The sequence below is a fragment of the Rhea americana genome, unplaced genomic scaffold (genome assembly GCF_003343005.1).
Source record: "Rhea americana isolate MKP2758 unplaced genomic scaffold, rheAme1 scaffold_213, whole genome shotgun sequence".
NCBI classification, from domain to species: Eukaryota; Metazoa; Chordata; class Aves; order Rheiformes; family Rheidae; genus Rhea; species Rhea americana.
In genome coordinates, this window is record NW_028186289.1 from 732748 (window position 1) to 748396 (window position 15649).

At 42.5% G+C, this 15649-nt stretch overlaps 1 protein-coding gene across 5 annotated transcripts in view; it reads right to left on the bottom strand.

The window, feature by feature from the left end:
• CD200 (CD200 molecule) overlaps positions 1–14522 on the bottom strand; it is a 51968-nt gene extending 37446 nt beyond the window's left edge. The window contains exons 1-6 of one of the 5 annotated variants that reach the window (XM_085304916.1): positions 14356–14522; positions 12091–12172; positions 10948–11274; positions 10015–10281; positions 8090–8206; positions 73–445 (exon numbers count right to left, since the gene is read on the bottom strand). In XM_085304916.1, coding sequence (XP_085161042.1) covers positions 438–445; positions 8090–8206; positions 10015–10281; positions 10948–11274; positions 12091–12163 — 792 coding nt within the window. In that variant the 5' untranslated portion in view covers positions 12164–12172; positions 14356–14522 and the 3' untranslated portion in view covers positions 73–437. Of the gene's footprint in view, positions 1–72; positions 446–8089; positions 8207–10014; positions 10282–10947; positions 11275–11831; positions 11942–12090; positions 12173–14355 lie in introns of those variants that run through there. The other 4 variants (XR_014895838.1, XM_085304918.1, XR_014895839.1 and 1 more) reach the window with 4 other exon arrangements.
• Between the last annotated feature and the right edge of the window lie 1127 nt (positions 14523–15649).

Here is a 15649-nt window from a genome sequence, read left to right on the forward strand (position 1 = left end):
AAGAAAAAAGAAAAGAAAAGAAAAAAGAAAAGAAAAGAAAAAAGAAAAAAGAAAAATCAACAAAAAATCTGTCTTTACTGTGAGATCTATTAGGTGCTGGAATAGCATCCCAAGAGAGCCTCCAAACCACAGTTTTCACAATTCAACTGGAAGAAGGCAAATATGTTTTACAGACTGGAAACACTAAAAATAGCCTGGCAGCAAAGGAGTTGACTAAATGCTCCCCCGGTCCTACTTTCTACAGTTAAGTGACTAGACCGGATAACAGTCACTGTGCTAATCTTTCGGCCATAAGTATAGCATCTAGATAAGGTAGTGCTCTGGTCCTGATGTAATTCCCTTTGATCGTTGTTACTTTCCAGCCATGCAAGTCACTGCTTTTAAGGTCAACTTCAGGCTGCTAGGCTGTAGTGATCTGGTAGATGAATGGGAATCCTCTAGAATCCTAGAAAACAAAGAAAAACAGGAAAGAGGATGAATTGTGGCCATTGTGTTACCTCCTCTGGTCTTGCTGAGCAGCACGGGTGCAGCTAGGAGCAATACGCCGCTGTGGGGAAAGCAGGGTGGAACCGCCTCAAAACTGCCCTTGGGRGAACAACCATGGGACTTCCCTGCTACACATGGAGTCTGCATTCCCCCACAACTCCCCAAAACAGACTTTGACCTGCATTTCCTGCTGGCTGGTTCTGTTCACTAGAGATGACACATTGTTCAATTCTCCCCTTTTCCTCTTAAAGAGAGAGAAAGCCCTCTAGGAGCTTATTTCTGAGAAAGTCTGAAAATAACAATTCTGAAAGTGTCATGCGCATGGCACTGTGAAATGGCATTTTCTCTTTGGTGACAAACCACCCAGCTAGCAGACATRCCATGCAACGGTGTTCACTTTGGTGGAGGGCAAGGCTTCGCTTTACAAACTATTGCACCTCAGGAGCAAGTTGGCAATCATACCCTTGGCCATAGTCGCCAAAAGATGTTACTGTCTGGTAACTTTACCTCTATCAATGCAGAGAGATGTGCATTGTTGAAAAAGGTATTAAAAAAAGATAAAAAAATATATAACACAAAGTACCAACTGACACGTAAATTCAAGTTTCTGATTGCAAGAGAAAAACCTACAGTTATTAYGGTACAACTGTGAAAAAATTCCTTTTTTCTTTCTTTTTTTTTTTTTTTTAGGAAACTAATGAAAACATAAAAGCAGAAAACATAATTGCATTGGAAGATTTAAATCAACGCTTTGTCCTTGGTGATCTAAATCACCAAGACTGCAGAATCAGTTCCAGCTTAAAGTAGACTATAAAAGGCAGCTTTGTCAAATCGCCAAAGAAAGATTATCTTTCCAGCCCAGAATTATGCTGGAGCTATGTTTATAGTGCGTAGAGACAATGCCCTGAAGAGGTACACTTAAAGAAAGGACTCCCAGCCTTTGCCTGGCCACGCGTCCGTCTCTCTCCGAGGACGAGCGGTGGCACGCTTCACTCGCGCAGGCAGCTCGTTACTCGGGGTTTAACTTTCTATTACTTTAAACAACAACCAGCCCTCCACAGCAAATTGCCGCAGAGGCACGTACATCCAAACAAAGTTTGCATGCCCTGCCGTGAAACTCGCAGTGGAAATGTAACACATCCGGTCTAGATGCCGCTCATGGCACGGCCAGCGGGCCCTCCCCGACCCCGGCCAGCTGCGCCACCCACCCAGCGCAGTGCGGGAATTTGCCTCCTGCTTCAAGAGGAGCGTGCTTTGAGATGCATTCGCTTGCATTCCCTGTACATTTAAAAAAGTACTTTGAAAGCAACTGGTCGATTGTAACGGCCCTTTCTGACAGTACAAAAATGGCAGCTGAATATAAAGCCTCACTGAGTAAACGGTGGAGCAAAGATAAGAAGACATTCCCAAACAAGAGGCATGGAGTACAGTGAGACAAATTTTCAGGATTAGTATTAATCTATCTGCACGTAAGAGGAATGACTTACTGAAAAAAAGGAAATAAAGCATTCACCCCTTCCTACAATTACCCAAAAAAACAGGTAAAATTATTACACCATTCTGTGTTTTCATTAACCTAAGACTACCAATTCATCTTCAAATAATATTTCAGGTTTTGAAAAAAGTTGATCTGAAGATTAGATTATGTGAGTTTTAAGCAAATAATCAGCTACCTGCTACTAAACAAAACAGTGTTTTAATTATGGCAGCCACTCACTGCAAAATTCAGAACATGACACTGAGACTGGGGATATGCAAAATGGATCTATAAACCACGAAAAGCAAACTGACTTTCAGGGTTTTGAAAATACTCAAATAAGGATATTTGCTGAATATAGCAATAGCTAAATATTCCAAAATTTAGTCCTGATGCTTGAGTCCTCTCCAGTCTACGACCCCTGAAAGTATCTTTTTTCACAGGCCATTTTAAGAAAAGTCCTTTTTAGTTAACATGACTAAGAATTAGAGGAAATCAGGGCTATCAGGGGAAAATACCATTAACATACAATATAATAGGATTCTTGAAAACATGACAGTGGAAAAGCTTTTAAAGTTTAATGTACTGACTTTAGGTCTGGCCTACTGTTGACACTCATTTCAGTGACAAGTAATTTATCCAAAAGGCACCCACATTATGACAATGTAGCATCCTACTTAAAAAATGACRGCTAACAAATAAACCAGTGGAGACATGAAAAACAAAATTCCTGGCCTCCTTACATTTGGCCTAGAAGTATAATAGAGAGGTTTCCRTGCCCTTGCCTAATAACACTGCCTACTGTCAAGGTATTTTTTTTGCTTTTGCTAAACAAACAAACAAACAAATTCAGAATTGAGCATCTCTGTAAATGCTTACCAAGGAACTAAAGGGGCAATTGAAACAGCAAAACAACGGTTCATGCATCATAGGAATGCTATTTTCCCTCCATTTCAGCTGCCAGCCATTCTCCGGCTGCACACAAAGTGCTCTTATTTAAGAGAAAAAAAGAAACGGGGCGTAGGAAATTATTTTGCAGTGAAATCAGAGCAYGGACCTGATGCATGGGACAGATATTGTATTAATCACACATAGCAAACTGCCCAAGTGGCACCAGTTAGCTGCTCCTTAACCAACAAGCTGGGAGTAGGAGGCGCAGCTGTGTTTTCCGCTTTTCCCGTGTTTTCTGTGGGCCAACGCCCTCGTGGAGCAACGGGYGCTGCCTGCTGCTGCYGAACCCCGCCAGCACCCGGTGCCGAACCCCRCCAGCACCCGGTGCCRGGTGTCAGAGTAAATCCACTGAAGAAAGAAGCAAAGTCATGCAAATAAAACACAAACTGGGATAATTTTTAGCTGGGGTTTGTAAGCAATCTTTTCTCAGCTTTCCCCAGACTGAATAAGCACTAGAGAATAGCAGTAAAATGGCTCTTTCAGAAATAGCTCTCATCGGTTGTGTAAACAAAAACAAGGCAAAGGAGAGCTTGCTTGCTTGCAAGTGCTTGCTCTTGTAAGGGAGGATGAAGATTCAGCTTTTCGATGCTTTTGTGTCAGCTCTTGCCACAAAGACTGCTCAGTTTGTTTCCAAATAAATGGTGTTTTGCCAGCTTGACAGGATTGGTGAAGATGCTTCACTTGAGATGGTTTTGGAGAGAAGCAAACTATGAGTAAGCGCTGTCAGCTGGGACCTAAGACAAATGCCTGAGGCATGGGACAACAATTCTGAGCTCCATCCAGCTCCTTATCTGATTCCCAAGTGTCTGCCATGGGGAGAGTGAAGCAACAGCAGACCAAACAAACCCTAAAACCCACACTACTCCGAGCAGCAGAAACAGTGCAGCAGAAACTGTGACAGAGGAGGATCCCCAGACACCCAAACAAAAAGCCACTGTTTCAGGCTAAAAAACTGGAACGGCTTTGCTTTCAGTCTAGTCCAGAATGAAAAGAAGCACTGAAATCCCAGAAAGCAACTTCAGAAAGTAATGCCATCCCCCAGTCCCCCAGTTTTGTGTTGTTGTAAGACCTGGGTCCAGAGACATGTACGTAGGTGCCGTCCCTCGCTCCAACAGAATATTTAAGAATACTGCAGAGTGAGCCCAGAGAAGGGCTTCCCACCAAATGTTACRCTCTTTTGGTTTACTCTGCTGTAAGCAACGCTTTAAAGACCATAAATTTCAATCTCAAAGATGATCAAGTGACAACCAAATCACCACAAAACCGGACCTGGGTCTAATGTGCATTGGTTAAAGGTGAAAGAAAGAAGTGTAGGGGATTTCCTCATTAAAATGTACTAGCTCTAGAGTGCTAACACTTTCCAAACACAGTGTTAAAGGCTACTRTAGCTCCACACCTATCCTTGGCTTACTAAGGATTTGGCTGGGAAGGTTACAGTGGAGTCACATCCAAGATGAAGTACTTTTAGCACTAGATAAAAAAGAGCAACCAGAAAATCAAATAGTGACACAGTGATCAAACTGCACCAATATTAGAGAGTTTTACGCCAGGCTAACTAATAAAGCTTTCAAGGAAACACATGCACATTAGGAAGATGGACTACACATGTTTACATATGTTGGCCCCTTTATAAAGGAAGAGGACCAGCTAGTCAAAATTACTTTGGATAAACTAATGCTGCCTTTATGCAGAAGGAATCTGAGCCAGTGCATTGCATTTTCAAAAGTAAACATTGAACAGCAACTGAAAAGATAAAAAACAAGAGCAACACAAACTAGACTGCATTAAAAAAAAAAGAGGTAAAAAAACTTTAAACGCTCCTGTAAAAGTCACACCCTGGCATCACAGTTACTCCAAACTCACTATAAGTAGGAAGGAACACTGACAACTGAACTCCCTAAAAATCTGCTTTTTAATAAGCTCTAAAGCAACAAACTCACTTCTACTGCTAGACACTGCTTACCTGGCTTACCCTCCCCACCCTGGTGAATACTTATTTACTTAAAATGTTGACTCTGCGATGCACCAGGRCATGTGTGGGGCTGGGGAGCCAGATGCTCTCCGAGCAGCAGGGTGTGAGGACCCGCATCACTGCTGACCCAGGGAGCACTCTAACCTTTGAGCTATTAGGTGAGAAAGAAGGGGCACAGCCCTTTGAGTGTAAACACATCATGCTTTACCATTTCTTATACTTTCCTTACAAGTGTGCTCGRAGGATTTCTTTTCAAAATGGAACATTTTACACAGAACAAAATGCAGCTTTTCGGTTTTGATTCTGGGAATAGAAAACTAAAATGCCCAAAATATTGTGTAATTTTCATCTTTCTTGGATCTAGGTTTGGTGACTGAACCCAAACACACATGCTCACTKACTTCTAAGATTTGAGTGACATTATCTGGCTGAACTAGCTCTTAGATCCTCCACAGATCAGATCAAGAGATCCAGACCTATTAAGCTGAGGTATTTAAGCGGCACTAAGACATTATCMGTATCCGCACATCCCTTGGCACACACCAGACTACCAACCCCATGTCTGGACTTTATAAAGTGCTRTGACCCGTGTCGCAGCAGCCCATCCCCTCAGCCTTTCCTGGGAGCAGCAGTACACCATTTCTTAAAATCACAGCAAACATGACCATCACCCACTGCCAGCTACATTCTTCAAAACGTAAACCTCCAGGCCCACCACAAGAAGGACTTGGGAGACAATTTTGAAACATCATCTCTAGCAACACCTCCTTACTTAACAGGTAGGAAAAAAGGGAACAGGCTGTACAGAAAACAAACATCCTGAATGTGTTGCCCCTCACATTAACTCAGTCCACTCTCAAAAATTTTGAAAGGAATCTATTTGTATTCATAGACACATGGTTTCTCTCTCTTAAGCAGACTTTGGCTACATCTGTACTGCTGAAACCAAAGCCAAAGACAACTTTTGGCCCCAGAGCCAAGGAACTCAGAATGTTTCATCCCCACTGCTCAGCACTTGACTGAAGGTCTCTTCTGGTCCCCCAGGGTAACCTCGTGTGTCTAAGACTTAGGTACGTTTCTGCATGCGTGGGAAGGGTATTCTGTTCAAAGCATCCAAAATAACCCTCAGGCTCTGTTGTTCTGCATCACAGCAAGAAACTGTCTCACACGACATGGCACAAGGATGCATGAGACAGCTCGAGGGTCCAAAGCCTGCTGCACAGTGGGCAATACAGGGTGAGGAAACCTGCTGTAAAGCTAACCACACTGCCCATTGGGGATGGTGCTGTTGTATGACATTGCTGGAACCACATGCACACGTTGTCTGGGGAACAGCTAATTACCGAGGGCCAAATTCATGCCAGCAGGTTAATTAACATCCTCAGCCTTGTCTAAAGCTAAGAAGTTTGATCGGGCCTAGCAGCATTTCAGCGCGTGACCTTGCTCCTGCTTCAGTCTGCAGTGCAGTCCTAGCATCTCAGCAGGGTGCTCCTCATCTGGCACATGAGAAAATAGTTTCTCACCTGCGCAGGACCCTGCTTGCATTTTTTTAGCTCTCTCTTTGCCGGTCACTCCCTGATCCACTCTAGCAGATGATCACAGACCTCTACCAGGTCACCTCTCCCTCCAAGTCTCTCCTTTACCATCTGTTTAGTACAAGTTGCTGTGTAAGGATACATTTTTCTTATGAGCATCTCATTTTTTTTAATCTCTTAAGAAAAATAAACAAAGAACTAACTCATGGCCCATGCATTTGTAAATTCTCTTCGAGGCTTTCAACTCTCTGCATGGGCCTTATGTGTGTCAGTTTTAGACACAAAGCTTTTTATCTCTTTTAACTTCCGTGTTGGTCTGAAATTCCAAGTGTTAAAAGTAGTTTGTTTTAAACAGTGATTTAAAGAACTGTACCATATTTTTCTTCTTCTAAATTGCTTGCAGGATTCATGCAAAGCTGCTCAATGCTTTTTACAATTAAAAGTTTTATTTGGGAGCTAAAAAGCATTTGCTTCTCTTTTTTCTCAGTGAAGCATTTTGTACTTCTAGTAATGGCAGATCTATTAGATGACTCCCTCTTGAAAGTAAATACTATGCATCCAGCCCAACAGAGTCTGACATTCCTGGAAATACCTCTTTACATGAATTCACATTATCAGTATGAAACAACTATTTAAATATTACTGAATATAACTATTTGAAGTTTTCCTGAATATAAATATTCAGGAGTTAATGTGTGCTGGCTTCAGAAATTACTTCTAAACACAGTAATACAATTTAAAGCCAGAATGTGTGCTGGCTTCAGAAACTACTTTTAAACACAGTAATACAATTTAAAGCCAGACACCATTTTGATCTACTCATACAAGAGTGAGATTAGGAAAGACTATCACATTTCTGTGGTTTCTGAAGCTGAAGACTCCACCTCCTCCACACATGGGCAGCTTCTTCAATGCCTTGCCTTTTTCACTCATTCCTACTTCTTACCTGGTTTCCCCTTCTCTACTATTTTTCCTTTCCACACACTTTTTAATTATAATAATTAAGACCAGATATCTGATTATTTATCAGATGTATCAGGTCATCACATATACAAGGACAATTGCATTGTCCTTAATTTCTCCTTAGTTCAGCATTAGGAATTAGACTCATGCACCAAATTGGAAGCAACTCAGACTCAGTAACTTCTCCATCATATTACATGGGTTTTTTTTCTTAAAATATGTAAGGGTGCCATGACCAGAAGAGAGCTCTTCTCTCAAGGGCACATCACGCTTCATGTTCAGCTTCTCTCCAATGTAGCAAGCGGCTTTCTTGCCAAAAACTGTCTGAGCAGACTTAGACCGAATATGTTTGTGTCCCTCTGTGAAAGCAAGAATGGCTACTGAATTACTTATGTCTGCTAAGACTTCCACCTGAAAGCAAAATAGAGGCAGTGTGTCTTGCTCTGCTTGTAACCTCCCCTCCTAATCTACAGTCACGTATTGCCCCTTGGCAGTAATAGTAGGAAAACAGCTCCTAAAATTACATGGTACTGAGGCAATCTCTAATAATTTTAGCCACATTATTATGAAGTTTCCTTGTCCAATACGATGGAGTCATAGCCCCTAACGATATCTCAGTGAAGTGTCATTTTTCTGTGTAGATGGCACCTTGCAAGACCTTTTGCTCTGTGCAAACTGTCGGTTTCCATGCAACAGATGACTCACCGCTTTGACCCCGCTTGCATATCCTCTTCCTCCACCACACTGCAATCACAATTAGAACGAAGACAACAAGTAAAATCCCCAAAGTAATCATCAGTCCAAGGAATGAGAATGACTCTTCTGCGAAGAACAAGAAACAAAGATGATTTATATGGGAGAAAAGAGCGGGAAAAAAAAAAAAGCCAAGAGAATGCCTGATTAATGGCAATGGTTCCTAACTGAGATTTTGTGGAGGTTATTACTAAGCTACATGACAGCAGTAATTGCTCAAAAGAGAGAGTGAGTGTGTGTCAAAACCAAGCATACTTGACTGCCACTTTCCAGAAAATGTGTTGTCAAAAAAAAAAATGTGCACAGCAAATAAAATTGTCAGTTCTCATGCCTGATATGGCATTTGGCATATGTACATAAGCAGAATTTCATACAAGTCTTAACACTTCCAGAGGAATTTTTTTGTTCCTCTAGCATTCAAGTTCTTAGTTGCAAAATAGCAGATACTTCTTTTACTGTTAAACATTTGTATCACTGTTGCAAGGACTAAATTAACTTTCAAAAAAGAAAGTATGCGCATGGGTTTTGAGGCCTGCTAACCAACATTCCAGTGCAAGTGGTCTCTTGGGTCAGGCATTAGCTACTTCATTTGATTGTCATTAATCAAAATAATAATATGAAGGCTCAGTTCAAAGTTCTCTGATGTTAGTGGGAAAACTTACTGAACTGAATTTTATTTGGATCAAGCTGAAACTATCATGTCCTTTAGCATAGCTAGGTTTAACTTTTCATTTGAATTKCTCTTTCTCTGAAAGGCTAGATCACTAAAACAATGGGCTGTTAACTGATTTTTCATTTTCTTAGCAAYGAATAATAGCAATCTCTGTTTCTTGCTTTCAGATACACATTTTCATTTCAAACAAAACAAAAGAATATTGTATTTGAAATAAGATAAAAAGATTTAGTATAATTTTTTCCTTAAGATCACTGAGAATTAGGAGCTAATTTGCTTTAAATTTTTTGATAGAAAATTTTAAAAGTCAGATTTTTTTTCTTTGCTATTTTTCCTGTAACAATCACTTTTCACTAAATACTTACCAAGGGATTTAATTCACAATTGCAAACTGCTTTTCCTGTCTTCCTAATTTTCACAAAACAGAAAAATAGTCTTTAAGGCTCTGGACTTGGGAGACATCTGAATTTTAAATCAGGTTATATCATAATGTTTCTGAGTGAACTCAGACTAGTACTTAAGCTTACAATGCTTCTCTTTCTCATCTGTAGAACTGGGCTAATACYGTTCCAGCAGAGCAGAATGTTGGAAGAAGAAATAAATTGGCACTGCAAAGTGTTCATATGTGACACCATTGATGTATTTAAGATTTCCCCATAAAACTAGAATAAATATCTGCAATTGATCATCTTCCTGTTTGCCTTAAAAGCTGTTTTTTCCTGATGATTATTGCAATGTGCGCCTGTCTTAGTCAAAATGTCAAGGAAATTAAAACATACTGTGCAGAAGRTTAACTGAATGTGGTATTAAAACAAGTAATAAGTTTAACTGGGATATTTGATTAATTGTTGTTCAAAGATATTCATTTCCAAACTTCCACCCACAGAGTTTTCACTTGATAGAAACGTTTTTCACTTGATATGTGTCTTTGGGCTGTCAAAGAAATGAGAAAGGTCTATCTGAAAACTGAGCTTCAACTTGCTACAAAATGCGTGGTGCCTCTAAAACCCACAGTCCCATAGTTTGGCTTTTTTCCTTTGTGGTGAACACCACAATACATTGCTACTAAAAACGCAGAGTAGGGCTTCCTTCCTTCTTACGTGGGAAACACACACATCTCACTCCCTCTCTTTCACAGCAGATCCAAACACGCTAATGCAAAAGACGGAGGCTAAGAGAACGCTCACAAGTATCATTCACCCACCCTTTCTCATTTTCACAGGCAATTCCATTTCTTCATTCCTGTTGCTCACTTTGCAGGTCAGCTCTTGCCCCCTGAGGCTCTGTGTGTCGTAGATCTCCAGTTTACTGATGACGGACACAATCCCATTGGCGTGCCTGACCTTCTCCTGTGTTGGAGTGGAATTGAACAAGCCATTCCAGCTGATGGTAGGCTCTGGGAGGCCAACAGCATTACAGATGGCTGTCAAATGTCCTTCGGAAATGTTATAATGGACAGATGCATTGAGACCTTCCAAGACACAAATGAAACAATCCATCACCACAGAGAGCACCTGGTCAGAGGCACTGATAGCAATTTAACCARTATCAACCAGAGCACAGCTTACCAAATTCTCACACAGGCCTGCAGCATAAGAATGCAAGTGAAGTATGTTGGACCAGATCTTCCCCATGACTCACTGCTCTTTGCCTTATACCGAAACGATATACTGCAAAAGTTCCACATAATCTGATATCCCAGATTTTAAAATAATTTGTCAGGTAAAACCTTTTTTTTTTGGTTCATGCTGTTCTCCTGTTTGCTAATCCCCCATCAGTGATAGGGTTTGGCAGAGCAGCTCACAGCACTGGAGTTATACCCGGCACCCAAAGGACATGCAAGGAACATGGTCTGCACATGTTCCAGCTGCTCAGGGGCTGCATAAAGATCCCACTTTTAGCTACTTTTTAGTTAGTACTCRCAAAATAATGAATAACGACAGTTCAGGAGCCGAAACTGCAGCAGGCTTGAATACAACCCACAGAATCCTACTCACAGTAATAAAGCCCTATTTCTATGCCATGTCCCGTGCAGCAAGTTCCTACCACTGAAGTTTCTCAGCCCACCGAAGGAAATGTTGTGGCTGAGAAAACACCTTGCTTTCCATTAGAGACATCTGCCTCTAGAGAGCCTCACCAAGGACACTCAGGCAGGTACGTCCCGAGAAGGAGCCGATGGGGAAAGCGTTGAAGAGGCATATGTAACATCCTGAGTCGTCCATTCTAGTGTCCCAGAAAGTGATGTTTGTCTCGTTGAGAACCAGACTTGTGAAATTCAATCGGTCCCGAAAGGGCTTGTGAATCTTTAGTCCTTTTACGTTACTGTATGTAGCTATATTCTCACGTGTTTTTTCAGAGTCCTTTTGCCACGTCACTTGCAGAACTTCCTTGGGCTCTGTCAGGACACAGCTCAGAGTCACGTTGCTTCCCATCTTCACCTTTCTGTGGCCAGTGTGTATAATCACTGCAGGAACAGATACAGTGAATGAAATGAGTTAGTATCATACTCATATTTAAAAGTCTGTAGCCAACTCTGAGGCCTGGATTACTAACAGACATAGCAATTTATTAATGACATATTGTTTCTGTGGTTTTCCAAAACCCAAAAGTCCTGCTCTTGTATCCCCTAGAAGTCAATGGAGTGATCTTGATTTACACTAGCTGAGGCCCTGCTTTTTTTCACTAGATTCTTTAACAGGAAAAGACATAACCCATTTCTGTACCAGATCCTGCAAATTCCCTTCAGTTTTATTAAATCCATATATGGTTTCCCATCTTCAGCAGATATATGGGTGATTTTTGATCTCAGAAAGCTAGAGGAAGACTGAATGCACAGGGGAGGCACATACAAAGCCATTCTCAAAGAACTGCATGGAAAAATGGGCTAAAGAGAATTTTTGGATGATAYAGCTTCAGAGTTTGCTACATGTTTGAAAGGGAGGGAAAGAGAAAGAGAGACTGGGTCCTGAGGAGAGAATCCAGCATGGGAAGCTGTGAACTCTCCCCTAGGGCTCAACACACCTGCCTAAACAAGGATGTCCAGTGTTGCTTTAGGGGCAGCTGTTGTGTGCCCTCCAACTCCAAATGCTGCTCCAGTAGGTCCTGCGTCACATCTGCCAGCTCCATGCGTATGTCTCAGCTATCTAAAGTGCCTCAAATAGGATCAGTGACCTGTATTACTCCTATTTTTTCCTGGCCTGTACTCTCACTGGTGAAGCTTCAGGAATCAGAGATCAGACCTCCAACCATTTTCAGAAAGAGAGAAAGAAATCCAACTTACTACTTGCTTTTCCAAGCGCAATACAAAACAGACTCAGAAGCAGAGCTTGGAAAGTCATTTTGGAAGGCAGCATCCTCTTCACCTGAAGAGAGATGAGAAGAGATGCATGACTTAATAACCGATCATCTTCCAGGGATCTCATCTCTCCAGGGAGTGAGCATTACATTTGCTTAGTTATGTAAGAAAAACATATTTATGAGTGGCAGACAGCAAATTTCACAGGTGCTGTTACACAACATAGAAATTGCTGAGATGAAAGAGCAGAATATTTTGTGATGGAAGTTAGAAAGGCATTCATTTTCTGAACTGTTCCTCAAGGACTCACACTTAAAGCCAGAATTGCAAACAGCAGTTTACTCTTTGATACAGCACTTGCTCATGGATATTGAATTACTGAATAAATGAATTCATGCATGTAAAGCAATTAGTTTAACTTAAGCATGCTTTTAAATTAAGTTTGCTTAAACCTGGCTCTTGTAGCTCAGAGACCCACATGAGCAGATAAAAAATATTACAGATTCTCATTGCAATAGTAGAAAGGTCTATACAAACATTAATGGCAGGAGATGAACAGAAATAGTTAGTCACTGTTTCTTCCAGCACAAACACTAGGTGACACCTAATTTAACTGCTAAGTAGACTCTTTCATATGAACCAAAGCAAGTTCTTGTTAATGCAATAAACAGTTTAGTGATGGGACCCTTTAAAGCAGAGATTTTGTGATCACTGCAAAGGTTCAAGCTRTGCACAGGTTCAGATGAACCTGCATCACTGAGCCAGGAGAGTTGTTCAGATATCCCTAGGTTTTCTGCCCACATCTCCCTGCCCTTATTTTATTTATCAGCAAATTATCCATTAACGGCAAAGACTGACTGTGGCAACAACTTACTGAGAGGAGAGCTGCACAAGGTGCCTAGTGAAGGGTGCCTGATGTATTACTTGTAATTTATGAAGCASCAGATGCCCTGGGACTAGCTAGAGCAGTGGGAGAGAGGTAGAGTTAGCACGCAAGATGGAAGGGATAAATTGGAAGCAYCTTCTCTGAGGGCTTCAGGACTCTCCATCTGCCCAAAACAGAATGAACTGGGGAACCTTTGGGGCATACTGCATCTACTACCCACAAATTTCCCAGGAAGGGAAGGGGAAAAAGAAAGGTTGTGTTTCTCCTTTCCTTAGTGAATAACTCTTGRCTTGCTCCCTATTCCCTCACTCAGATAATACTGCCATAATCCACCTGACTTGTTGACTTGCCTGGAACTGAAGCTTCCATCATTCAAGTGGAAAACATTATTTGGCCAAAAGTATTTTTGTAACACAGTTCACACACTCCTGAACTTCTTGCCAGTATTAGCAAGGCTAGCTGATGCTTCCTGGCAATGTCTCCTATCAAGAACACAGACAAATCCCAACTCTYAGTTTTTCATGACACCCAATAAACAGAAAACTGAATGAATGATGAGTATTTTCTGTGTTATCATACTGCTCTAGAAAGCAGGGGATGATAAATAAATGAATGAGAGGGAGAAATGAAACTGCATTTAAAAAAGAAATTCCCAGCAAAGTTGTGCACATAACACATGCACACACTTCAAGTAGCCTGCCCTTATATTTTAAGCTCTCTGGGCCAAAACCAATTCCTTATATAGCTCTACAGTTATGAAGCATGAATACAGACTAAGTTCTGTATACATAAAATCAAGAAATAAGAATTCATCAGCAACAAGCCAAATGAGTAATGAACTTGCCAGATGATAGAACATAGTTGGATGCTTCAGCACGGCAAATTCCTTCACACATCATTGCTCTGACCCAGCATAGATACCAGATGTCCTAAAATGAGGAACCAGCATATCTTGCAGTTATACTGGTCACAAAAAAAGTCCCTCTAAGTCAGAGATCCATTCTAGTGTACTAGGAGGGAACAGGGGAACAAAAGGCRGGGGGTAAGGCTAAGGCAAGTGAAGAGCGCTCCTTCTCATGCTGTGCTCTCTCAAACGGCATCTCAGAGGTTTCCTGAGCTACAGACTGTATCCCCACTGCTGTATTTAATTGCTGTAAAAGACGTTTTATAATMCTTTTCCAATCCGCTTTTAGAAACCTTTCGTGCTTTGAGCAAAGGATACTTTTTGAAGCAAAATACGCAGGTCTAACGGGAACTGGAGCCCCACGCACCACCGCAGGACGATATCTAGAAACACGAGGAGCACGGAAACGGCTCAAACCCCCCCCCCCCGCATCCCCGCGCCGGTTTTCGGTGCACTTTACCGTCCGGACAAAGCGCAGCTTGTGCCTGGCTGCGAGCTCCAGCGTGGCAGCGGTATCTCCGACGCTACTCTCTGCGCACGGACGCTGGTAGCCGATCACATTAAAAAAAGAAAAGAAAAATAAATAAAAAGACTAGCAAAACCCGAGAAAAAGCCGGGCAGCACCGGGCCGGGCTGGGTCGGGCCGGGCGAGTGCCGCCCCCCCCCCCCAGCGCCGCCCCGCGGGGACCGGAGCTCCCGCCCTGGGGCAGCGCCGCCCGCCGCCCGGCCGTCGAAGATAACGACAGTCAGCGGCGCCGGTGCCGGCGCCGGTGCTGGCTGGTGGCCCACCGCCAGGCGGGTCGGCACCGGCGCTCGCCGCCCCCTCCGAGCCCCCGGGCCTTCTCTCACCCCTTCGGCGATGCTGGGCACCGCGTCCGAGCACACGCGGGCAACCTGCCCCTGCTGTGTCCTCGCCCGCTCTGCCACCCCTCTCGCTGCCGGCAGGTCCTGGTTTGCCCATCGGAAATTCACCCAGGCACCAACCACCTTCTGGCTCTGCAGGTGCTGGAAAGGACTTGGAGGAKCATTAGCTCCATAGTGTTCCCAGAGACAGAGGCCAAACTGCGGTATGTGCCCAGATCCTCCTCCTGCTCCTCCTCAAAGACCTGCAAGGCATTGCCGTTTTGCTGCCGTGATGGGCTGGGGTTGACGACAGTCATGGAGCTGGGCTTCAGCCCCACACACCAACAAAATCGGTGTAGGAAAGCCTGYCGTGGGGTTCATGCCCTGCTCTTTTTTTAATCATTCAGCAGTAAAACTATAAACACATTTCAGCATCTGCCAGGACTCCTTTGCCTCTGGAATCTCCTGAAAATGATTTCCTTCCCCTAAGCGCTGAGCTGCCAGGAATGTAACAGACTGCTTTCCTCCTTCAGCCTTTGTGTTCCCATCAGGAACCYCCATTTTTCCTTTAAGGATAATTAATACCAACAAAATGTCTTGATTGTTCTTGGCACTGCTTCAGACAGAAACACAGTAAACACTGAAAGACTATGAGATTCTTACAAATCCAGGACTCTAATCACAGAATTAATTCCAATTGTGCTTCAGGATGGACAATCACACTGCTTTTAAAAACACAATTGCAGCATAAAACAGAACCGCCTTCTGTTTAAAGAAATTTTGGATTGTATTCCAATATGCACCAAAGCAAAGTGGTTTTATGTTCAAAGCATATTCTTCCCTGATTTCACTTCAGTGATAATAATGAAAATTCATTCCTAGTGGGACCATTACAGACTTTCCTACTGTCA